This window comes from Nelumbo nucifera, chromosome 7, assembly GCF_055504915.1.
Source record: "Nelumbo nucifera cultivar China Antique chromosome 7, China Antique-T2T, whole genome shotgun sequence".
Taxonomy (NCBI): Eukaryota; Viridiplantae; Streptophyta; class Magnoliopsida; order Proteales; family Nelumbonaceae; genus Nelumbo; species Nelumbo nucifera.
This window is the reverse complement of record NC_142655.1, coordinates 55,879,436-55,903,722: the sequence shown is the minus strand read 5'-3', so window position 1 is coordinate 55,903,722 and position 24,287 is coordinate 55,879,436. Positions and strand designations below refer to the sequence as shown.

At 39.1% G+C, this 24,287-nt stretch overlaps 1 protein-coding gene across 3 annotated transcripts in view; it reads left to right on the top strand.

Annotated features, from left to right (window-relative positions):
* The first annotated feature begins 6,134 nt into the window (after positions 1-6,134).
* GRL (transcription activator) overlaps positions 6,135-24,287 on the top strand; it is a 112,410-nt gene continuing 94,257 nt past the window's right edge. The window contains exons 1-10 of one of the 3 annotated variants that reach the window (XM_010262303.3): positions 6,135-6,475; positions 6,859-7,286; positions 7,376-7,450; positions 11,129-11,209; positions 11,297-11,377; positions 11,533-11,615; positions 14,397-14,481; positions 16,712-16,837; positions 16,993-17,100; positions 18,662-18,706. In XM_010262303.3, the coding sequence (XP_010260605.1) occupies positions 6,879-7,286; positions 7,376-7,450; positions 11,129-11,209; positions 11,297-11,377; positions 11,533-11,615; positions 14,397-14,481; positions 16,712-16,837; positions 16,993-17,100; positions 18,662-18,706 (1,092 nt within the window). In that variant the 5' untranslated portion in view covers positions 6,135-6,475; positions 6,859-6,878. Of the gene's footprint in view, positions 6,476-6,616; positions 6,636-6,858; positions 7,287-7,375; positions 7,451-11,128; positions 11,210-11,296; positions 11,378-11,532; positions 11,616-14,396; positions 14,482-16,711; positions 16,838-16,992; positions 17,101-18,661; positions 18,707-24,287 lie in introns of those variants that run through there. The other 2 variants (XM_010262304.3, XM_010262305.3) reach the window with 2 other exon arrangements.

Here is a 24,287-nt window from a genome sequence, read left to right as displayed (position 1 = left end):
TTATTTTTGCTAAAGCAATCTCATCACTTCGAGCTATTAGGGCTATAAGACCTTTCGGCAATCCTGTTTAAGGCATCTCTATAGTATACCGCGGAGCGGTCACAATGTATGCCCGAACTACACGTTTGTTGCCTATACTTTGGTTTAACCAATGAGCCGAGACGAGCCATGCTCCGTGGGGTTTAAACCCGAGCTGACTATGCCTCTGATATTCCATACTTTGCCTTCGTTACTGAAGCGGCTAAGTCTTTCCTAATGCCGAGGTCTTTATTAGTTCGGTGTTTTAGCCCTTAGGCTGAGGGGGTGACATAGTCTGCCCTTGAAGTTTGCCCATTCCGTGGAGGCGATTGGGTCTTGTTGCGCCGAGGTCGTGTTAGCTCGGCATTTTGGCCCTTAGGCTCCAAAAGTGACTCATGGTCTACTCAATAGTTCGCCCATACCATAGAGGCAACTGGGTCTCATCGCGCCGAGGTCGTGTTAGCTCGACATTTTGGCCCTTAGGCTCCGGGAGTGGCTCATGGTCTACTCAGTAGTTACAGGTAATATTGCCTTAAGTTGACAATATTCCATTCCCGAAGTACTTGTTTCCCTTCGAGGGTCTCGAGCTCGTATGTTCCTTCCCCGATAACTCGTTTCACTCGGTAAGGTCCTTCCCAATTCGGTCCGAGCTTGCCAACGCCGGTCCGAGCGGAGGTTCTGCTTCTTGACCCCGACGTTATAGTACTGGGCTACTCTTTGTTGGTAAGTTGCTGTCCTATTATACATGAGGTCCCTTACTTCGTCGAGTAGGTCGAGGTTGGTACGTAGCTCGTCTCCATTTGCCTTAACGTTGTAGGCTTCTAGTCGTAACGAGGGGATCTCGATTTCAACTGGGATGACTGCTTTGGTGCCATAGGTGAGGTTGAAGGGAGTTTCTCCTGTGGCGGTCTTCTCTGTGGTTTGGTAGGCCCATAAAACGCTGGGTAGCTCGTCTGCCCATAGTCCTTTAGCTCGATCTAGGCGTGCTTTCACTCCGCGAAGAATAGCTATGTTCGTAACCTCTGCTTGACCGTTTGCTTGAGGGTGTGCAACCGAAGTGAAGTTCTGTCATATCCCCATGTCTTGGCACCAGTTATGGAATTTTATGTCCTCGAACTGCTTGCCGTTGTCAGAGATTAGCACTCGAGGTAAACCAAAGCGGCACACTATGTTCTTCCAAAAGAAGTTGTAGACGTTTCGGGCTGTAATTGTTACAAGAGGTTCAACTTCTATCCACTTGGTGAAATAATCCACTACTACCACTAGGAACTTCCTCTGGCCTGTCGCTTGTGGGAATGGCCCAAGTATGTCGATACCCCATTGTGCAAAAGGCCACAGGCTGGTGAGGTATTTGAGGTCGGCAGCGGGCTGATGATGGATGTTGGCGTGCTTCTGGCACTTGTCGCATTTCTTGACAAGTTCGGTGGTGTCTTCTTTCATTGTTGGCCAGTAGTACCCTTGTCGTAGTGCTTTTTGGGTGAGGGCCCTGCCCCCCAAGTGTCCGCCGCACAGGCCTTCCTGAGTGTCGCGAAGTACAAGCTCGGCTTCGGAAGGTGGCAGGCAGCGCAGGTAGGGGAGCGTGTTGGATCTTCGGTACAGCCGTTCATCTTTTATGACGTATTTGGCCGCTTGACGCTCTACCCTTCTGGCAGCATTGCGGTCCGCAGGGAGGGTCCCGTGTAGCAGGAAGCTCGCGAGCGGGTCGATCCAGCTCGGCTCTGCTTGAACGACGGGAGTGACCACCTCTGCCCCCCCCCCCCGAGAATGCTAAGCCAAGGCAAGTCCTCTATGTACACGATCCTCATGGTGTTATCATTGGTGCTGGCCAACCGGGACAGGGCGTCGACGTTCTCCGACCTTGGGATTTGCCTGATGAAGTATGACTGGAAGTTGAGCAGAGCCTCCTGTACTTTGGCTAAGTAAGCAATCATGGTCAGTTCGCGAGTTTCGTATTCTCCTGTGACCTGATTGACCACGAGCTGGGAGTCGCTGTAGATGATAATGTGCTTGGTTTTCATTTCTTTGGCTAGAGCTAGTCCAGTTATCACTTCGTACTCTGCTTCAATGTTGGATGCTGCGAACTCGAAGCGTAGTGCGTACTCCAACTTTGTGCCGCTTGGGCCATGCAGGACTATTCCAGCTCCACTGCCCTGCTGGTTCGAGGAGCCATCTACGTTAAGGATCCAGGGCTCCTCATCCTAGTTCGCGCTCGGCCTAACTAGGAGAGATGTCGTACCGGCTGCAACCTCACGGTGCTCAGACTCGACCGGCCTAGGAGCTTCGGGCTTGTCCGAGCTGGGGGCCTCGTGCTCAACCGGCCTGGGGACTTCGGAGTCGAAAGTGCATTATGCAACAAAATCTGCTAAGGCTTGGGCTTTGATAGCAGTTCGCGGCTTATATTGGAGATCGTACTCGCTGAGCTCAACGGACCACTTCGTCAATCGACTGGAGACCTCGGGCTTGAGTAAGATTTGCCTTAGAGGTTTGTTGGTGAGGACGACAACAGTATGAGCTTGGTTCCACAACCTACTAAACAACCATCTCATTTAGCTAATCCGAATTACAAATGAAGCAGAAAGGGAGGAGGAAAAGACTAAAAGAGCGATTAATCATATCAAAATGGATAAAACATGATTTAGAAGATTTTAAGTAAAGCACTGCCAATACGTTTCTTTTTGTGCAAAATCTTCTTTACTAGATGCAATCCAATGTTCAAGCAATGTTTGATTCCATATGAGCTAACGAATAGATGAATTGGAGCAGAGCATCCACGAGCTAAGAAATGAGATGGACTACTTCCCCCTGGTCCTTTCCAAAACAAAGCCAAAAGAGGCCAAGCCATTAGATGGTTTATCCTGATACTAGGATAGAGGTACAACTTAGGCGGGCCCAACCCGAGCCCGCACTGGCTCAACCCAGAATTTTATGCGAACTGGGTTTGGATTTTTGGTCCTCGGGCCCTAGAAGATAGTTTTTTATTTTTTGGGTTGGGCTCGGGCCTAGCCCTTAGGTAGCGAGAGCCCGGTCCAATTATATACATTTATACATATATATATGTATATATGTAAATGTTGCATACATATTTGTATAGATATTTTGCATACATATTTACATACATATTTACATACATATATAAATGTATGTATATATATTTACATAAATACATTTATATATGTATAATTTTATAGTGGGTTCATTGACCAACCCCAGCCCGATCCGAGCCCAAACCCAAACCGAGTGCATCAAATTATAGGGCGGGCTGGGCTTGGGAAAGTCAAGCTTGACCTTGGGCTCGGGTCTTAAGCCCAAATTTTAGGGCCAGGCCTGGGTTGACCATAAACCCGACCCAACCTGCTCGACTTGCACCCCTATACTAGGATTGTAGTTGTTGTGTTCCATGGAACGGGTATTTTGTTGATTAACAATAATTATTTTAACACCAATTAATAGTAAATATTCTTTGAACGGTAATTATGTTAATTTGTTATTTATAATTAACAATAATTATATTTTTTTGAAGCCAAAACAATAATTGTAGCAAATCAGCACTTAATAACAATAATGTTGCTACTAAAAAATGAATATAAACCATATTATATTTATTTGATTTTACCCCTATTAATGAATAGTAGTTATTTTAACATTGATTAGTAGTAAATATTAATGAACAATAATTATGTTAATTTGTTATTTGTAATTAACAGTAATTACATAAAAACATTACTTAATACTAGTAATTTTTGAATCTGGATCACCTGCCAACACATTGTAACCCTCTACCAACATAATCTCACACCACACATCTTGTACATGGTGGGTCCTACTTTTATGGTGGGTCCCAGTCTCATAGTGAGATGTGCGATGTTAGATCAAGTCAGTGGAGGGTTTGAATATAAACTCAATTGTACTTACATTGTGTGTAAGGGACCCAAGAACGGTCTGAACCAACCACTTTTTTTGGGTCGAGTCATTTTATTGACCAGTTTAGTTATCTAAATGCTCTATTAACTGAAGTTTCCACTTAGTTCAATTAATCGAATTGTACTTATGGTGTAAAAGTCTCAAAGACCATTTGAACTAACTTGTGTACTGGGCTGAGTCAATTAATCTGGTCGTATTTACATTGTAAAAGTCCCAAAAACCATTTGGCTGTGTTTGGTTGCAATGCAAATAAATTTGCACTGATGCAAAACCATGGCAGTACAAATGATTTGAGTGCTATTTTTGTTTCAAATTTTATCTTATTTTATTTGATTGCAGTACAAATGAAGTAAGTTAAGACATGAAGCAGAATAAAGTAAAACCCCAAAAAAAAAATTAAATGAGAATTTGCATTTTTTTTCATTTACACTCTCATGAATTTACACTAGTGCAAATAAAATTACATTTCAACCAAACGCAGCTTAAGTCTCAGTTTGGAAAGAACATAAATGCAAATATATAAAGTGCAAATGCAAAATATAAGGTTTTGCACTCTACATATTTGCATTTGTACTGCTTCCAAACTGAGCCTAACCGTTTTATTGGCTGAGCCATTTTGTTTGGCAAAATTAAGGCAAGAGTCTTATGGCATTCTTAATTGGGCTAAGACAAACTCTACCCATTGATCCAAATTAAACCAACATTTATCATCATACTCTACTACTGGAGATTTGATTACGAAATAACATTTTTATTTAATAAATTTATTGACTACATTAATTCCCTACATGGATGACTAGTATTCTTTTAAACATGATAATGCTAAATTGAATTAACTTTAACCCTTGAGTCTAGGAAATAATAACATTTGGCAAAATAAGTAGTGAAGTCTGGTCAACCAGAGCCCAACCCCATTTTGACCTAATCCAAAGTTTTACGGTTGTGTCAGGGTTAGGGCTGTTCATCACACTGATGAAACCGATCTACTTGACTTAGTATAACTCCAGTTGGTCCGTTTTCTAATTATTTTTGGTCGATTTCAGTTTAGTATTTATGTTAACCTCAGAGATCGGGTTGATTTCGGTTTGATCATTTTGTAATCTGACCTAATATATATATATATATATATATATATATATATATATATATTATTTTTTCATATGGAAAAGTGAGAAAGTTCCCACATTTCCTAGGTTAAAATATTTTATATTGTATTTTTTTTTAAATTTACTTTTTAACAATACCATTATAATTCTTTAAATTTTAATTTATTTTATAAATTTAATTTATTAAATTTAAATTTTGGAATTAATCAACCAAATCGAAAATCGATCCAAATAGATACAATCCAAGCTGATCAGTTTTCATCACTGGTCAATCGGTTTTGGGTGACTAACTTCCCAACCCAACTAGGTTAGTTGATTGGCCAAATAGCCTATAAACGAAACAAATCAACCCGTGAACACCCTCAATTAGGGTTAAGGTTTTAACAGCTTGAGTTGAATTAGGATGGACCTCAACTCGACTTAACCTGATCCAACTGTACATCTACTTATACCATTTTTATCTTTACTTTGCACACGTGCAAAGCACGTGACCTTACAATAAAATAAAAAAAAAAACGAAAATTTAGAAGTGTTCATATAAGTAATTTTTCCAAATCGTTAAAATATTCTTGCATCCAACCTCGTCTAGCCTGTTCTTGGCTGGATTACCTATGATACCATAAAATCTTCTGATCCTCTTAAAGAACATGGTGGGCAGAAACTTACAACTTACAACCTTGCTTCCAATCATGCTGGCTTAATGTAGAAGCCAAGCTTGTCCTCCACTGACTCCCACTCTCTCTTTCTTATCTACGCACCTAATATACACTGTAGCCTCCCTACTACCAAAACAAATAAAAACAAAGTCAATGACCTTCCATACAGCTACCTCCCAAATCATATTGCGTATACCTCTCATTTACTTAATGTTTGATCAAAAAATCTGCACCATCCAATTAGATGATCTACACCGTCTAATTTTGCCTCATAGAGCCTACTTATATCTCACCTAGAAGCCTAATCCATGTATCTGATACCAATCCCCTGGTTAAGATTTCAGGGACCCACTATTTGACGATGGCCCAATCAGGTTGTTTCAGATCAGACGGGCAATTCTAGCTTAGGGAGTTGGGGTATTGATCATTAATCAATAACTATTCAGAGATTGATAGGAGTACAATATTATGATGGTGGTTGCTGTACAGTGTATTTTATGTATGTGTCGTTCTTGTGGTGTGGCTCATTGGGATTAAGGCGTAGGCCCTGCTCGCATGTCAGAACTCATAAACCACGGAAAACGGTTCTGTGTCTTAAAGAGCCCAAAAATCTGTGTCTTAATACTGAAAAACCAGTTTGTTTACTGAACCAACCAACTCTGCTACCTCGGTCTCTTACTGTTCTTGTTGGGGGATCCTCAGATCTGAAATCTGGATTAGGAAGTGTTTCTCTGATTGTAGAAGCTGAAGCTGCTATTAGTGTACGAAACAAGTGTAATTCTTTTTCTCGCTTCTTCATTTAAGTTTCTGTTATTTTATCTCTCTTCTCCGCAAGAACACCGCCAATGCGCGTCGGAATTGCTCGAATCCAATCGGTTTTCTTCTTAATTATCAAAGCCCACTTCAGGGTTGTAGAGATCCGTTGGAATCATAGGTTGAAACGAGTCTAAAGAGCAAAATTGCGTTATTCTTTTATTTGCATATGGGTTTTTAGTTCTGTAGAGTAAATGTGTGAATTAGAAGGTCTTCAAAGAGAGAAATGCAGGTCGTGTTTTTCAGTTGAGAAGTATAGAATGTATACGAACTAATTTGTTAGCACTATTGTTTGTAAATTCTTAATTTTGGTGTCTTAAACCCTAAACCGAACTTATTTGCAGAGACTTTGACTGATTAATTCATGGAGAGGCCAAGGCATCATTCTTCTGCTCGAGATGCATCACCCACCCCTACAAGATCGAGGGAATGGGGTGGCCCATCTAGATGGTCTGAGTACTTGAGTTCTGAAATGTCTTCTCCAATGTCATCTACCAGCTGGAAGCAAATGGGTTCAGAAGGTCCAACGCAGAATGCAGGATTATCTCAGAAGGGTTTGAATATGCAATTGGTTGTTCAGCTCACTGAAGTTGCAGAAGGTTTATCGGCTAAGATGTATAGATTGAATCAAATTCTGGATTATCCGGACTCGGTTTCGCATGTGTTTTCAGATGCTTTTTGGAAGGCAGGTGTATTTCCCAACCACCCCAGAATATGTATGCTGGTTTCAAAGAAATTTCCAGAGCATCCTAGCAAATTACAACTGGAACGAGTAAGATTTTGTTTGTTCATTGTTTGGTGGAATTTCTTTGGTGAAAACAGGAATTGTTCATTTTTATCCCATGGCAAATATACATACAGGTTGATAAGCTTGCTCTGGATGCTTTACAAGATAACGCAGAAGTGTACTTGCAAGGCTTGGAGCCTTGGATCCAGGTATGGAGTTGCACCTTAAAATTTCAATTGCCATTGTGGGGTTTGGCTAGAGATGTTCATCTCATATACCAAACACGATTTATAAGTTTTTTAGATTATTGATGTTGTTTGTCTTGCTATTTTTCTTAAAAAAATAATTATTATTATTATCAGTTTTACAGGGAGACCTTAGTTTATGCTCGGATTTGCAAGTTGACAGATGACCATGAGTTGACTCATAATGGCTCAGAAAAACCTGCATCTGATTTGGCATCCATATGAATTACGAATTTAGAATTATGCCTACTGGGTTGACACATATGAATGGTGAACACTAGCCTGACCACACTCTTTACATACACAGGAGAGGAGAGAGAGATTACATTTGCAGTTGAATGAATGAACAAATGTTGCCATCACCTTATAGATCACATGAGAGAGATCCTTGGACATTTTTATTTTTTCAATCAGTAACAAAACAAATTTTATTACAATTATTGAAAGTGCTTTTAAGTTACATAAGTGGATAGCTTCAGTTAGCCACATCATCGATGTGATACTTAGTGAGACCCATTACAAAAGCACACCCCAAAACAGATTTTCTCTTGTTGCCCCTTCTGTTGCCAACCCATCAGCTATTCTGTTTGCTGCTCGAGGAACCCAACTAAATTTAGTATTCAGCTATCCCAATATGTTTCTTTCCCTTACAATATGTCTATGGTGCCGTGATCCATCCTAGTTTCTGTTCAACTAATTTGTGACAACCTTGAAATTGCCTTCAATGATGACATTTGACTTAGTCACTAATTGCCACCTCCTACAGATATCATCAATGGAGAAAGGAGCAAGTAAATCCGATGTTTTGACCCAATGAGCTACCTTGATCAAGATTCTATTAATGACCTCTGCAACATCTCTTTCCTTCTCCTTAAAAGTGCCTTGAATTTCTTTGCTCTCACACACACCACAAAGCTGCCACCCTTGTACATGTCCAAAGGATTTTATCCTCTTTCATGCGGGAGAGAAAAAGGATGAGTCAAATATATTCTTCATTTGCCCTGGGAGATGCCACCTATAACCAAAACATGAAAAGAAGTAATCCCAAATATCAGTCACATAATTACAAGAGATTAGTAGATGGCTGGTGCTTTCACCATTAGCTTTATACGAAATACAGATATATGGGGAGAGACACAAGCTAGGTCTTCTTCTTTGCATTGTTTTACAAGAATTAATTTTATTATAGAAGACTTCCTAGCAGAAATTTCTTATCTTGGGTGGCACCGGACCCCTCCAAATTTCATTAACGGGTAAAGCTGCAGAGAGATTTGAGTCCAAGGAGGAAGTTCTGGTGGGGAAGGTAGTTGCAGATTGGGACATTGGGTATGGGTGTTACCAGACTTTGATCAAGTTAGCAGATCAGAATTGGGGGAGAATTTCTGGAACATACTTGAGATTCAATTATTGTAACTTGTTTCAGTTTTATTCTGGGCTATGCCTTAGTCCAGTTTGTTTTGTTTTGTAAGCTAGGTGCCATCTTGTCACCTATTGTCTGTATTGTTTTTTTTTTATTTAATAAAATTTTATTTTTGCTCTTCCAAAAAAAAAAAACAGTCCAAGGAGACCATGGAGGTAAGAAGCACAAGATAAAGTATTAGAGGAGTTAAGAGTCCAAATTTTGGAGTCAAATTTACTTGGATCAATAAAAACTCCTTCCAAAAGCTTAACAATAGACTATGAAGCTTAACAAGAGATGGAGGTCATCTTAGAAACTATAACTGTTAAAGTGGTTCAGTGGGTTAAGACTATGAAGCTCTTTGAGGGTTTTACAGCAGGAGATATTATTAAGAATTGGAAATATGTGACCCACTGAACTCCTTTTAAAGCAGTCACTAATCCAATTTTGTCCCCTCCGGCTGGTGGGTTCACCAAATTGAATTTTGATGGTAGCAGTGATGGAAACCCAGGGCCATCAGGTATTGGAGGAGTTTTCAGGGATGAGGGTGGAAGGATTGTTGCCTTGTTTTTGGGCCCCATTGGAATTGGGGATTCCCTAAGAGCTGAAATCTTGTCAGTTTTGGAAGGGGTAAAGAGAGAAAGAGAGTTGAATATAAAAATATTTGTTGGTGGAGGGTGACTCGATGTTGGTTATTGGCTGGTTGCAGAATGAAGAGATGGGATTCTGGAAATTTTTAAATGAAAAAAAGAAATTTAAACAGCTGACTCAAGATGGAAATTAAGCTTCAATGGATTAAGAGAAGTGCAAACTCCTTTGCTGACTCACTTGCCAAACAAAGGGTGGGAAGAGATAGTCTTTTTTGGGCATTGTTGTAATATGAATGGGGCCTGGCCCGAAGCCCAAGCCCAACACAGTGTAAGTCAGGCCCGAAGCCCAGCCCGTGAACAGGTCTACTCAAGGGACATGCAATTAATTATACAATGGGTACCAATATAGGCAAACAGTCTGGCTGATTGTTTAACAAAAGAAGGGGTAATTAGAACGCAATATTTTTTGGCCCAGTTGCAAATAAAATGTAGTGGGGAGAGATAGCAGGGGTATCTCTGAAGTAAAAGAGTGTATCTTGAGAAGGGCAACCCTTTGGCTGAAAACCTCAGCACTTTTTGAGAATTATTCCCATGATGATCTCAGAAGAAACTGGGCAGCAGTGGCTTCCACATCTTCTCAAAAGATTAGAATACAAGCTAGCTGGCTACCCCCTCTGGAGGGTGTTGTATAATTGAACTTTGATGGGAGTAGTCAAGGGAACGCAGGACCCTCGGGCATAGGAGGGGTTTTGAGAGATAAGGATAGCAATATTCTTTCCTTGGACCCAGGACCAGTGGGAGAGGGAGATTCTACAAGGGCAGAGATATCGGCAGCAGTACAAGGAATACAATTTGCCGACCAACTCGGAGTGGAGACTCAAAGGTGGTTGTGGGTTGGTTGGCAAACCCAGATACTGTTAATTGGGTTTATAGGGATCTCCTAAAAAGAGTTAAATGGCTTACAAGAAACATGGCAGTTAACTTTCAGTGGGTTAGCAGATCAGCAAATGTTTTGGCTGATTCTCTTGCTAAAGAAGGGGTCTCAAGGGTTTCTTTGTTCTGGGCTACTTTGTAATCTGATTTCTTTATTAGTGTGAGTTTTTAGCTTTCATCCTTAAAGAGGAGGTCGCAACTCGTGCCTCTTCTTAGGCTGTTTGTAAGCTCACTGGTTCTCTATTAATAACAACTTTATTCATTTATCAATTTTTTTTTCTGCTATTCATCAAAAAAGTAAAGGGAAAAGGTGCTTGGAGGGTTGTGGAAATAGAGTTAAAGATGAAGAAAGAAAAGAAAGATGCAAAAGTTAGGGGCATCTCTCTGTTTGCTATGTAACCATATATACTGCACGTAAAATACAGAGACAATAACCAAAATACCCCTGACCTTACAATAAGTAAATATATGCATAAAAAATGGATAAACAGTAACAAAAGAAATAAGCTATAATATTTATCGACATTGTCCTTCTGTAAGACTTGGTTCCTTTTTCTTCAATTGGATAAATTTTGAACTGATAAGCATATTATTATTTTGTTTTCTTATCCTTGTTCCATTGAACCATACAAAGCTATTATTTTGGTAGCAATTTACAATTATGGTTTCACACCAACCACCTTGGTATTTACTTGGTTGTTACTTTTTGGTATTCATTAGCTCCTTCTTGATCTCATGGCATTTAGAGAACAAGCGTTGCGACTTATATTGGATCTAAGCAGTACTGTCATTACTTTGCTGGTAAGTTGCTGGCTTATACCATAAAATATAAATTGTTATAGTTGATGTCATTATTTGATATATGCGAGAGGTGTGAATATTTTGCAGCCTCATCAGAATTCGTTGATTCTGCATGCCTTTATGGATCTCTTTTGTTCCTTTGTCCGTGTTAATCTCTTCTCTGAGAAGGCAGGTTACTTTACTCTGTGCTTCTTCACGGTTGAATATTATGTAGTGAAAAGTTCCTTTTTTATTTCTCTGTGTATTTTCTAGGACTACCACAAGTGCACAAAAGTAAAAAAAGAAAGAAAAAATTACACTAATAATTTACTTTTTAATGGCAGATACCCAGGAAGATGCTGCTGCAAATGTATAATCTTTTGCATTCAATGATAAGAAATGGCCGAGACTGTGAGTTTTATCATCGGTAGGAAAAAGATTTGTTGGTAGGATTATATTTTCTGACCCTGTGAAAATGGGCCAGATTACTGAATTTAAAGCCTTGGTATTCTAATTCTTTCAACTTCTTGATGCTTTTGACATAATATAGTAAAACATTACTTATTGTCATGCTATAGCTGAAGAAGACTAAACCAATTTTTATGTAATTGCTGGTAATTGTAAAAGGACACCGTGAACATGAGTAATTTGCTAATTTTTCTTATAAAAAGAAACATCAATAGCAATGTTAGATGAAACAGTAATTACACAGGATTATGCTACAATTTTCAGCCCTTTCTTTCTTATAAATGTTGAAGTATACAAATTTCTGCCAGAGTCTATTTTTTCTTCCATTGAGTTTCTATGGCCTATTTCATTAGGGTCTGTTTGGTTCATGGGCTTAGGGGTCTGGAATGGGAATCGGAATGGTCCATTCTGATTCCAAACTTTGGTTGGGTGGAATCAGAATCCGGTTCCCATTCCAGCTGATTCTGATTCTGGTTCCAGATCCAATCTGAACCAAACAGGCGGGGGGAATAGACCATTCCGATTCCTGTTCCAATGAGTTTCGATTCCATTTTTGACTGTGAACCAAACAGACCGTTAGATTTGAGGCACCTATTTCTTTTGTTTTTGATAAAAACGAAAAAGAAAAGGGATATTGCATTGTTTTTAGTCCAATGGAGTAGGAAAGTGAATTATATGTTTTGTCTCTGATTTAGCAATGGGGTCGGGAACTGGGTATCCTTTAAGAAAGTGATAATTTCCTCTGCTGTTATTTCTGTTCCAAATTTCCAATATTTAGTTTAAGCTGACGTGAGAGTCCTTGGCCTAAAGGAGTGGGGATTCTGATTTTATTTCTGCCAGACCCCTAGTGGCCAAGCTCATGTTAAAAAATGGTGGTATGGTTCAATTAAACACATTTCTCTTCTATCTGGGATTGGATGGTGAGCTATGGTTTTTAAAGATAAAGATAACTTGCAAAACACAGTGATCTCCTCCAATCTCTTTTAGCATATGACCAAGGAAAGAAGTTGGGAGCCATGGGAGATGCATAGGTAAAAGCTTCTGCTAATGATTTGAGTCTTGGACTATGTTTAACCCCAATGAATTTGAATTGGATTGATGGATTGGTGAGGAAAAGGAATCTTTGTCCACATCCTTGTAGCATATCCTTGACAAGGTGCAGGAAGCAGAATAACATCAATTTGAAGGATACAAACCATAAATAGGTATGGTGTGTTCCAGATTGAATGAATTGAACTTGTGATGCATGCATGATAGCATGGAAAGAATCCATGGAGAATGATATAAACCATAAATCAGTTCTTTCCCAACATATCGTTCATCCTATCTTCACTCATAACTTTTCGTTTTGATCATCAACAGGAATTACTTCATTAATTAAAATTAATATTTACATATGCTTGGAATTAGTCCAGCAGACATTAATTACATTGTGCCCATTACACTGCTCAGAAGAGTTGTTCCCTGTGAACCCCTTGCTTTTCTTATACATCAGCCAAACTATTTGTCATTTTTTTCACCCATCTGAAGGTAACTTCCACTTCTATAACTAGACTTTTCATCTCCCTCAATGTTTGCTTTAACATCCAAGTACCTGGGTTATTGCTGCACATCCACAAGATGACTGGTTTTGAGTCTCCTTCAACCTCTACCAACTTCAATCCAAGCTGCTTGGCTAGTTTCAGTCCTTGTAATAAACACAGAGCCTCATCTTTTAGTGAATCCCCATTCCCAATCAGTCCTGAGTAAGTGCTACCATCACACCCTCTTCATTTCTAGAATCCTCCAATTCCTGAAAGTCCAGGATTACCCAGGGAGCTTCCATCAAAATTTAGTTTCACATAGTTAGGTGAAGGGGGTTCCAACTCAGGCACCATTGTGTAACTTCTTTGAATATAATCTATTGTGCAGTTTTGCATGGACACCTGTTTGATAAGGATTTGTGGCTCAACACGTGTCCATGAGTCAACTCATGTATGACTTGCTAAAATCTTCCTCAATGTGGGACCTTGAATGTCAACCTGCATGCCCAACTATTTGAACTTGCTTGTTCATTTCAACAAAATGGCTTACGACCTGACACCTCTTTCTCACTTTTAAGATAAAATAATATTAAGTTAACCTACCCCAAAAAGTTGCCTAACATAGCAATTGTGACATCTGTTACAATGTATATGGATGTTAGACAGCTATAGCTGTTTCACCCGGCCTGTTTTTTGATCTTAAGAAATTTGGAAAACAACCCATGTATATTACAACATAGATAATAGGAAAAATTTGTAGGAAAATTTGTCAAATCTCACTGATATTGCAAACCGTGGATGGATTATAACTGTTGGCCTAAAATGTTAGACCTTGGATATCCCCCCCTCCCCCCCAAATTAGCCATGTGTTTCTCAATAATTTCTGTCTGCACAGAATTTTTTTTTTTTGTTTTTTTTTTTTGGGGGGGGGGCTTAATGTGAGGAGTTTTTGTAGTTCAAAATAAACAGAAATTGTCAATCCTACTCTCTCATATTAGTGGGCAGCAAATAATTAATACAGATAGATGCCCTATTGCTCAATGGTTAGAGAAACAATTCAAATTATTTTGATCATAATTTGGAGTGCATGATGTCAAATTTGACAGTGTCATATATGTACATATTTCGATTATTTGTTACATTTCCATCTTCATTTTGCAGAATTTTGTCAATGAGAAATATAACTATTGATATTTTGTTCATTTTCTTTCTGACAGCTTGCTTCAATTTATAGACTCGTATGATCCACCTTTGAAAGGGTTGCATGAGGACCTTAATTTTGTGAGCCCCCGTATTGGAGAGGTGATATGCTTTTCCATCTTGCAAAGGATAAACTAAAGATGTTTCCACATAATTGACTAATATTTAGCATTTTTATTAGCTGACCTGCTTACCCATTTTACCTCAACTCTCATCCAAACAGGGGGTTTCCAGGGAGGATCTTTTTTGTGCTGCATTGTAACTTGTTATAGTATATTGGAAAGCTGTACTTAACTAGCTTGGAGAGGTTGCATCTTGTGCCTCTTCTTGGGGACATTGTACTATTTACCATTGCTGATTATAAATTTCTTTCAATTATCAAAAAAAATATTTAGCATTTTAATGTTTAAATGTTATACTTGCATATATATGTGTGTGTGTGTGTGTGTTTGATCAGAAAGAATATACCTGCACTTTTTTATTCTACTTAAATTGTTGTACCATAGGGGGCCATTGCTTGGTACAGTGGTAAAAGCTTGGGCTGACTAGGAATGGCAATGGGGCAGGGTGGGGACGGGGAGGAACTCCCCATCCCCACGGGGATCCCCACTCCCTGCCATTTTCTCTTATGATATCAAATTCATTTTGTTTTTTAAATTTCTATTCCATTCCATTTTTTTGAATAAATAGTTACAATTTAAAATCCTATCAAAATAGATCCAAATATATTCAAACATATTCAAATACATCCCATCTCTGCCCCATTCGGGGCAGATCCCCTTAGCAAATAATTAAGGGAGATACCTCTGAACTCCTCAGAAATCACAACCCAATCAGTAGCCCTTACTGTTGTGAGTTCACACACTTCCTCCACCTGCTTGTATCTCTTTTCAAAAATCCTCACATTTCTTTCACACCACAGTCCCCATAACATAGTCCCATGCACACACTGCCACAAGATATTTTGCCTCTGGATACAAAAACCTATCAAATATACTTTGGATAAGTCTACCACTTCATTGGGAGTCACCTAAGTTCTTTCAAACAATGATGAGAATAGATGCCACAGTCTAGAGGCATATAGGAACACTGTAAGAAAAGATGGTTGGTGTTTTCTCCATGCTTCAATCAGAGGATACACACACATGAGGAGAGAGAGATCTATGTTTCCACTTTGTTTGGAGCCTTTCATAGGTGTTAAAAATTTGGTTGATAACTTCCAAACAAAGTCTTAGGGTCCATTTGGTCTGAAGTCAGAATCGGAATTGGAATTGGAATTGGAATGGTCTATTCCCATAGTCTGTTTGGTTCAGATAGGAATGAGAGTGGGAATTGGAATCATCAGGAATGAGATTTCATTCCCAAGGGAGGGGGAGGGAATGGCCATTCCCTCAAATGGGGGAATGCCATTCCACCAGGAATGGGAATGATATTCCGATTCCGCCCAACCAAACAGTTGGACTCTGTCATATAGTTTCTTTGGATCAATTAATACCACATGAAGATGTCTCTTCTTCTCTCAACATTTTGATCAATAGTCTAAACAGAATGATAACTTCTGTGGTTGATCTCCTTGGAACTTGGAATAAAGCCAAATTATTTTTTCTTGATATACTTGTTTCATGTTGTAATCTTTGTTTAATAACTCTCTCCCAAAGTTTTGTAATTGTGGTTCATGAGTTAGTCCCATGATAATTATTGCAAGTTTGTATGTTGCCGTTTTTTAAATAGAGACACCATAGTATTCTTTCTCCATTCATTTCACATCCTTTTTGTTTTCATTATCTTATTAGATTTTTCAGTTAAGGTTAGCCATAATAAGTCTTCCTTTCCCGTAGCTTTTCAAACCTCTATTGTAATACCATCAGGTCATAGTGCCTTCCCCTTCTTCATCTTAACTCTTTCTTCACTTTCATCATCCTCATCCTCATCCTCATCGTTTTTTGAAGAGTAAAAAGGAAAATTTTATTAAAAAGAAAACAAAAAGGATCTGAATACAAGCAACAGCCAGGGTGATAAGATAGCACCCAGTCTTTTGCTTCTTCATTATTATTTTTTGTTACCGAGAAAGAAAGGGTTTGGAAAGTAAGATGCACAATATAATCGCTAATAGTTGATTGTATCCTACAATCTGTAGTTTACTTTGACTATATACATGTATTAATAACCATAGTTTCTATTACATCAAGTATTTGAATTCTATATTCTTGTCAATCTTTGGCTGAACAAATGAATTTAATATACACTGTTAATTTCATTAATGTTCCTCATAGAATCTTAACAACCTTTCAGTGAAATGCTTTATTGTGGCTGAGTGACTCTTTGTTTTCAGGTTTTGGAGGCTGTTGGACCTATTATTTTTCTGTCTACTGATACCAGGAAGTTGAGAAATGAGGGGTTTCTAAGTCCATTTCATCCTCGGTATCCAGACATACTTACAAATTCAGCTCACCCAATGGTATGCATGATATTCTTGGGTAACTTAGAAATTGTTAAATGTCATCGTATATGCTAGATTATCCATGCACATTCATGAACTCTTAAGCTTTCTAAACGAGAATGTATGTTCCGTTCTTGATTATTTGCATTATCACTTTATGTTTTTCCTTGCAGAGGGCTCAAGATTTAGCAAATGTCACTTCTTACCGGGAATGGGTTCTTCTTGGCTATCTTGTTTGTCCTGATGAGCTACTTCGTGTTACCAGCATTGACATTGCTATGGTATTCTCAGTGTGATGTTGGTTATTCTTCTCTTTTTAATGCCTCACATTATTTCTTTATATTGAAGGGGCAAAGACAGAAGTTCAAAGTTTGAATATTAGTGGCAGATCTCTTTTTTATTTTTGATCAATAACCAGAAACTTAATTAATTAATGAAGAAGATACAAGAGAACACCCTGGAGAGAGATAAACTCTCTTAACTCTCTCTAAGATGACAATAGGGTACAGCAACTACAGAACAGCCCAGAAGAGTTGATCTCTATATCCTGAGTTAAAAACTTAAAAGTTCCTCCTCATTAACAAATTTCTACCAGCCAGTCTCGTCTTTGCTAACTACCAGCTTTGAATCTCCTTCTATGATCAACTTTCTTCTATTCAGCTCCTTGGCTTTTTGGATCCCTTCCATCACAGCCAGAACTTCTGCCCTCAGGGAGTCTCCCACACCTATTGGTCCCGAGTAAAGGGCAATAACTCCTCCCTAGTCTCTCTCATTCCAAAAAACACCTCCAATACCTGAAGGGCCTGGATTCCCCTCACTACTACCATTGAAATTCAGTTTAAAAAACCCACTAGGAGGTGGGACCCAAACCGGCCTAATAACAGCTCTTGTAAGAGAAGAATTAGCCACCTCCTACTTTCTAAGCAAGTCATTTGTGGGAATGTCATCAAAGCTTCTCAAGGATTTAACCCAATGGATAACTCTGACAGTGATGGCTTCTATGATTGCTTCTCTGCTCCTTGTCAGAAAAATTCTTTGATTCCTTTCTTCCCATATTGTCCAGCATATTTCCACTCTTGTACACCTCCAAAGGGTTCTTCCCCTTCTCTTTCTCAAGTGAACAAAGGAAGAAGTAAACAAGCCTTGAACATTTGGCGAGGGGTTCCATCTGCACCCAAACAAAGAGAAAACCATTCCCAACAGAAAAACATGTGGTAGATCTCTTTTTTGTCCATCTTCTTTTTGTTATCATAAAAGAAAAGTCTTATTTTTGTTATCTTTCCTTACCCTTTCTCCTTTTTTTTTCTTTGCATTGCACCTGGGCATGCTGTACTTCTCTCCTCTCTTAATCATCATCATCATTGTCACTAACTAAGTCTTATCCCAACTATTTATCTAATCCCCCAAAATACTCCTTTTACTGTTGATTGAAAAAAAAATAGACAATACTGCTTTTGGGGCTCAAAGAGCACATAGATATCAAGTTTGGTAGTGTTATATAGAATGAAAAAATAATTGAATTACCAATCCTGCTTTATCCTTTTACGTATGGATCTTTTATATACTTTCCATGTAAATTCTTCTATTCATGGGGTGTTGTTCTTCTATCTTCACCTTTTTTGTTACCAAGACAGAAGGTTGAGATACTGGTAGAAATAGGGTGACTATATTTGTTGGGCAGGTTTGGCATAGTTTATTGTATTTCACCTGTTTCCTTTGTTAAGTCACAGTTGGAGCTTGTTATTTAATTTGGTATTTTGTGGTTAATGGTTATTGCCACTTTACATGATGTTCTATTCTATTACTTACATCTGTTATTTTTGATACTTTTTCTTTTTCCAGGTTGTACTGAAAGAAAATTTAATTCTAACATTATTCAGGGATGAGGTAAATTTCTTTCTTTTATTACATTGCGTTTAGTTTGGTAGAAAATAAGAGAGAAACAGAAAGTGGATGGTGAGTTCTTAAGGAATCCTTTTTGGTAATAAATATAAAAGAAAATTTCATTCAAATAAAAAAGCCTGTCTAGCTCAGCCGGTAGAGTGCAAGGCTCTTAATCTTGTGGTTATTTTAAGCAATGAAAATTTTTTGTTACTGATAAAAAAGATTACAATCAGGAAGATTGATGAGTAATCACACAAAAGAAAAAAGTATAATAAAACAGAAAATTACAACAATTTTAGTCACCACTGAACATTTTCCAGCTCTAAAATAAACCAAAAACCTGCCCCAAGAGACTCTTTCAACCAAGTAGAGGCACTTGGTTGTAGGTGGTTTATTTCCCTCTATTTCCATTCTCAAAAGTGAAAATAAAAGAGAGAGAAAGAAGGATACATAGCAGAAGACATATATAGGAAGTATTCATGAAGAGGATTTTCCTTTTCCTACCTGTATTAGTGAAACTTCTTTTCCTTCCCTGCCTTCCCTTGAGCACTTCTCTTTTCTTCTCTCTTTATCTTTACTTTTCTTAAAAATCTCTTGAGATAATTTTCCCTGAAGAGTGTTTCCATTCCTCTCTAGCTTCCCCTTAAGGAGCTTAAATAGGGAGTGGGGTAGTTTTGTAACTACCTCCTCCTCCTAAGTGAAGAACACCTGTCCCTCCCACTTAAAGAGAGGGAACTCCCATACGGGATACTTTTTTATAGTTTTGATAATTTGGCTAGCAGACTAGCCAACCCACTTATTTGGGTTATTAAATTATTAAATATTATTTTGATTAAAAAAATGCTTCAACAGTGTGCAAGCCTAAAAAGAAGGGGGTCTTGGAGTGCAAAGAGTGGGGGTCTTTAACAAAACCTTGTTGGGAAAGTGGGTGTGGAGGTTTGGTAGAGAGAGGGAGGCTTTATGGAGGAGAGTTGTGGCTGGGAACTATGGGGTTGTGAATCTTGGGTGGGATTCAAAGGAAGTAAGACAATCTTCTGGGGTATGTGTGTGGAAAGGGACAATGAGCTTCAATTCTTTAATTGTTCCTCACTATTCTTGGAGAGCGGGGAATGGGTCCAGCATTAGATTCTGGGAGGACAACTGGTCTGGTTTAGGGAGGTGTGAAATCTGTCCAAGGTTGTACAGATTGGGTCGGAAGGGTGTACCTATTTTGGATTGTTACGAAGTCTCAAATGGTTCTGTGGTATGGAGCTGCTGTCCAAATTGCAGTTGGTGGAGATCAATCCATCAGTTGATGATAGCAGGTGGTTGAAGGATTGCAAGGATGGGAAATTTATAGTCAAGTCAATGTACTCAATTCTGATCAGAAACATGGTGGAAGCTGATCCAGTCCAGGGAGTTTGGGGGAAACCTGTGCCCCCAAGAGTGGAAGCCTTTGCTTGGCTGCTAGCCAAGGGGTGTATTCTGACTTAGGACAACATTAAGAGCTGAGGCTTTCAATTCCCAAGCAGATGTATCCTTTGATTATCTGGAGAAGAAAACATATTGCATTTGTTCTACAGGTGCAGCTTCATTTCCTAAATTTGGTCCTATTTTTTCAAGCTGTTTAAGAGGGACCAGTGGTCAATTTCAGATCAGGCTGAAACTTTTGGATGTTGGCCAAGAGTTCAGGGTGGTTCTAAGGTCAAGATTTTGTGGACCTGTATTCCTTTCGCAGTGTGCTGGGAAGTTTGGAAAGAAAGAAATAAAAGAATCTTTGATAACAAGGAAAAAAGTTGGGAAGAGGTGGTGGCTCGAATCAGTTCTTCAGTCATAGGTTGGGTGTTAATCCTGCCAGATTTTCAAGGACTATAGAAAGAAGATTTTGGGGCAGACTTTCGGAGCTCCTTGAATGCTTAATTTCTGGTTTTCTGATGTATTTTGTTTGTAAGTCTGTTCTGTTTTTGTCTGACTGTTTCTTGGGGGTGACCTCTTGCCACCTATGAGCTGTAAACTCTTTTAGTAATAATTTTTTTTTCTTTATTTATCTTCAAAAAGATTGAAGCCAAGAAGGTGCTGCTAGAAGAGGATAAGAGCAAAGGAAAAATTATGTTAAAGATCAGAGAGGAAGGAAAAGCAACAACTTTTTTGATTGGAGAAGTTACACAGTGGTTGAAAGGTTTCATCAATGGGGCACTATTCTCCATCAAGAAAGTGTGGTGGAAGAGTTCTTTGGAGGTGTCAAGAAGAAGGTACCAAGTAGAGATTATGTGGAACCAGAAAGGTTGGTTTGTGGTGGTGACTGAATTCTTTGGATACAACAAAAAACAACTTGTTTGTATCCCAGAAGGAAAACAAGGTTTAGGTTGGAAGCTGATGATGCAAAACTTACATGGCTCTCTGTTGAAAAAAGAGGTGGAAGCAACCAAAAAGCCTGAGTCTGGGGATTAAGAAAAAAAAACTAAACACTTGGAGCCCTCCTTGGAATTGAGCGGGACAGGCGAGAACAGGGGAGAAGCAAAAGATGTTTCACAACCCAAGAATCAACAGTGCGTTACAGTAAGTAATTCCATTAAATTACAAAAGTTGTTGTTGGACAGTGACAGAGAAGGTTGGGAGGAGAGGTGGATTGTTAAGACTGCAAAGAAGGTGATAGATTGGGAGAGTATATTGGAAGATACCAAATCTAAACTTGAAGATCTTTCTGGAGTCTCTATCTTCCCATGATGAAAGAAGAGCCTTACTGGACATCGGGGATAGGGGCGATTGGTTTTTACACTGTATAGGCTGGTTTGAGGCTAGTGTTGATCGAAAATTAGTCCCTTCTTGTAATAGCCAGGACTTGGATGTTGGAGCTTTTGAAATTAATCTGTCTGGTCTTCCATTCAACTTTGAAAGGCATCCTGTTTCGAGAAGATAGCAAAGTCGTTGGGTGGTGTTCTGCTAGAAACTGAGACTGATAATCTTCGAGTGGTGAAGATTAAGGTAGAAGGTGTGAAGCCAGACCATGTTCCTCGCTAGATTGAAGCCTCTTTTGATGTGTCTTGGTACAAGGTGTGGATAGGATGGAACCTGAAGCGTCGTTTTGGAGATTGAGGCGAGAGGCTGAAGATGATGTTGAGTTGGCAAGCGGGGAGCCTACATGGAGGTAAAAGAGTGGTTGGTGAGAAATCCCTGACAGGAGATACATTTGTAGAAGGCAAACAGTTGGGAGGAGGGAATAAGTTCAAGGTTTACTTGGGAAAGGAAAATAATTTAAATAAATTTGAATTCAGCAGGAAAAGGGTGGGAAATCCCTCATGTTGAAATCATAAAGATGGGGGCCATATCAGACTCGATAAAGGGTTGTATTCAATTGAGGGGGGGGGGGGGGGTTAAGGGCTCGGGTAAAGTGGGAGCTTCCTCCAAACCAGTTGGGAGGAGCCTGGCCTTTTTTTTAGCAACTTGCTCAAGATTCCCAATGAGCTGGCTAGAAGGTGGGCTCACGTGACTTGGGTGGTAATCACATGAAGATTGTTTTTCTTAATCAATAACAGAACTTTCAATAAATAAATAAGTAGAAATTACAAAGGACATAGTGGGGAGAGATAAAATATCTTAACTCTCCCCAAGAAGAGCAAGAACATAAATTACAATACAGCCCAGAACATTTGATTCCTTCTCACCCCTTGTTTTGCTAGAGTATCCACAAATGCATCTATACTTCTTTTCACCTGTATTGTAACTAATGTTCTTGCTCTTCTTGGGGAGAGTCTTCTCACCCCTTGTTTTGCTAGAGTATCCACAAATGCATTTTATACTTCTTTTCACCTGTTGAATCTGAATTTCTAAACCCCTGGTTAACCATTTGAACTCCCTTCCCTCGTTAGCAAACTTCCAAAGCCCGCTGTGTTTCTTCTGCAACCAGCCTATAACCAACTTCGAATCTCCTTCAATAACTTATTACTTACCTTTGAATATTCAGCTCCTTTGTCTTCCTTAAGCCTTCCATTAATGCCACAGTCTCAGCTCTAAGAGAGTCACCTATCCCCATGGGACCATAATACATTGAAATTACTTTCCCATCCTTATCCCTGAATGATCCACCTATTCCTGAAGGCCCCAAATTACCTTCACTGCTTCCATCAAAGTTTAACTTAATAAACCCAGAAGCTGGTGTGGACCAAATAGAACTAGCAGTTGATTGGACTGGTTCTGAATTAGCCACTTCCTTCCCATTGTTAATCAGCATATCCGTAGTGACATCAACAAACAGCTCCAAAGACTTTTCCTATTGCACAGATCTAAGAGTTGCTTCAATGATGGCTTCTTAATTCCTTTACTTTTTAGAAAAAATTCCTTGCATTCCTTTCTTCCCATATTGCCCATCCCTTTTTTTTGACTACCTAATGAAAGAAGTAGCGAAAAAGCCTTATATATTTGGCGGAGGGGTCCATTTGCAACCAAACGAAGAAAGAAACCAATCCCAAATATCAGAAACAAAAGGTAGGAGATTAATAAGTGGTAGCAACTTCTCTCCATTAGCCTTGCATAGGATGCATTGGTTAGGGGATAAGCACCAATTAGGCCTTTTTCTTCGGAGTAATTCACAAGTGTTGCATCTTTCCAAGAAAGCTTTCCAACAAAATGATCTAATCTTGGGAAGGATTGATTTACCCCACACTTCCACTATTGGAAAGGTTTGGACATTACTGTTAGAGGATTGCACCAAGGTTTTGAAAAAGGAAGTACACGAGAATTCACTGGAGGAAGTCAAGGTCCAAACTCTACTATCCCCCTTTGAGGGATCCAACACCACCCCATTTAGAATCTAGAGCCAGTCCATTACATTACCAACTTCTGAATCCCTAAGGCCTCTTCTAAGACCTGAATCCCAATCAAACCCAAAGTATGACTCAAAAGGGGCCAGAAAGGAAATTGTTCTTTCAAAGGCAATTCTCCCACCCAAAGATGTTCCCAAAACTTCACCAGGTTCCCAGAGCAAATATCATACCTGATAAATGACAAAAAGGAAGGAAGAATGGCGTGAATGGATCTCCATGGTGAAGCTCTTGTAGCCCTTGCCAAAATCCCAACATCCTAGCAATCATTCGCTTGTTCATGAATACTCAAGATCACCTTAGCCCGCAACTTATCCCTATCCCCTGCTAGTCTCCATAACCATTTCTCCAACAAAACCTCATTTATCTTTTGAATATTTTCGATGCCCAATCCTTCCTCAACTCTATTGTTAGAGACTATTCCTAACTATATGATCTCTTCTCTCCACCCTTGGTTCCCACAAAAACCACTCATAAGTTTTTCCAAAGTTCTACTCACTCTCTCTGGGATCCTAAAGACAGATAAGAAATATACTGGTAGGTTGGATAGTGTGGACTTTATTAATGTGATTCTTCCACCCAAGGATAAATAATTTTTCTTCCCAGAGACTAACTTTTTAGTGAACCTATCAACTATTGTTATTTCTTGGATTTTCCCCTAGAGGCATCCCCAAATAATTTGGAGGCATTGCGACACCACACATCCCATAATTTGAGTCCTTTTTGTCATCTCCTCCTCATCCATATTAATTCCCACTATACAACTCTTGTCAAAACTAACCTTC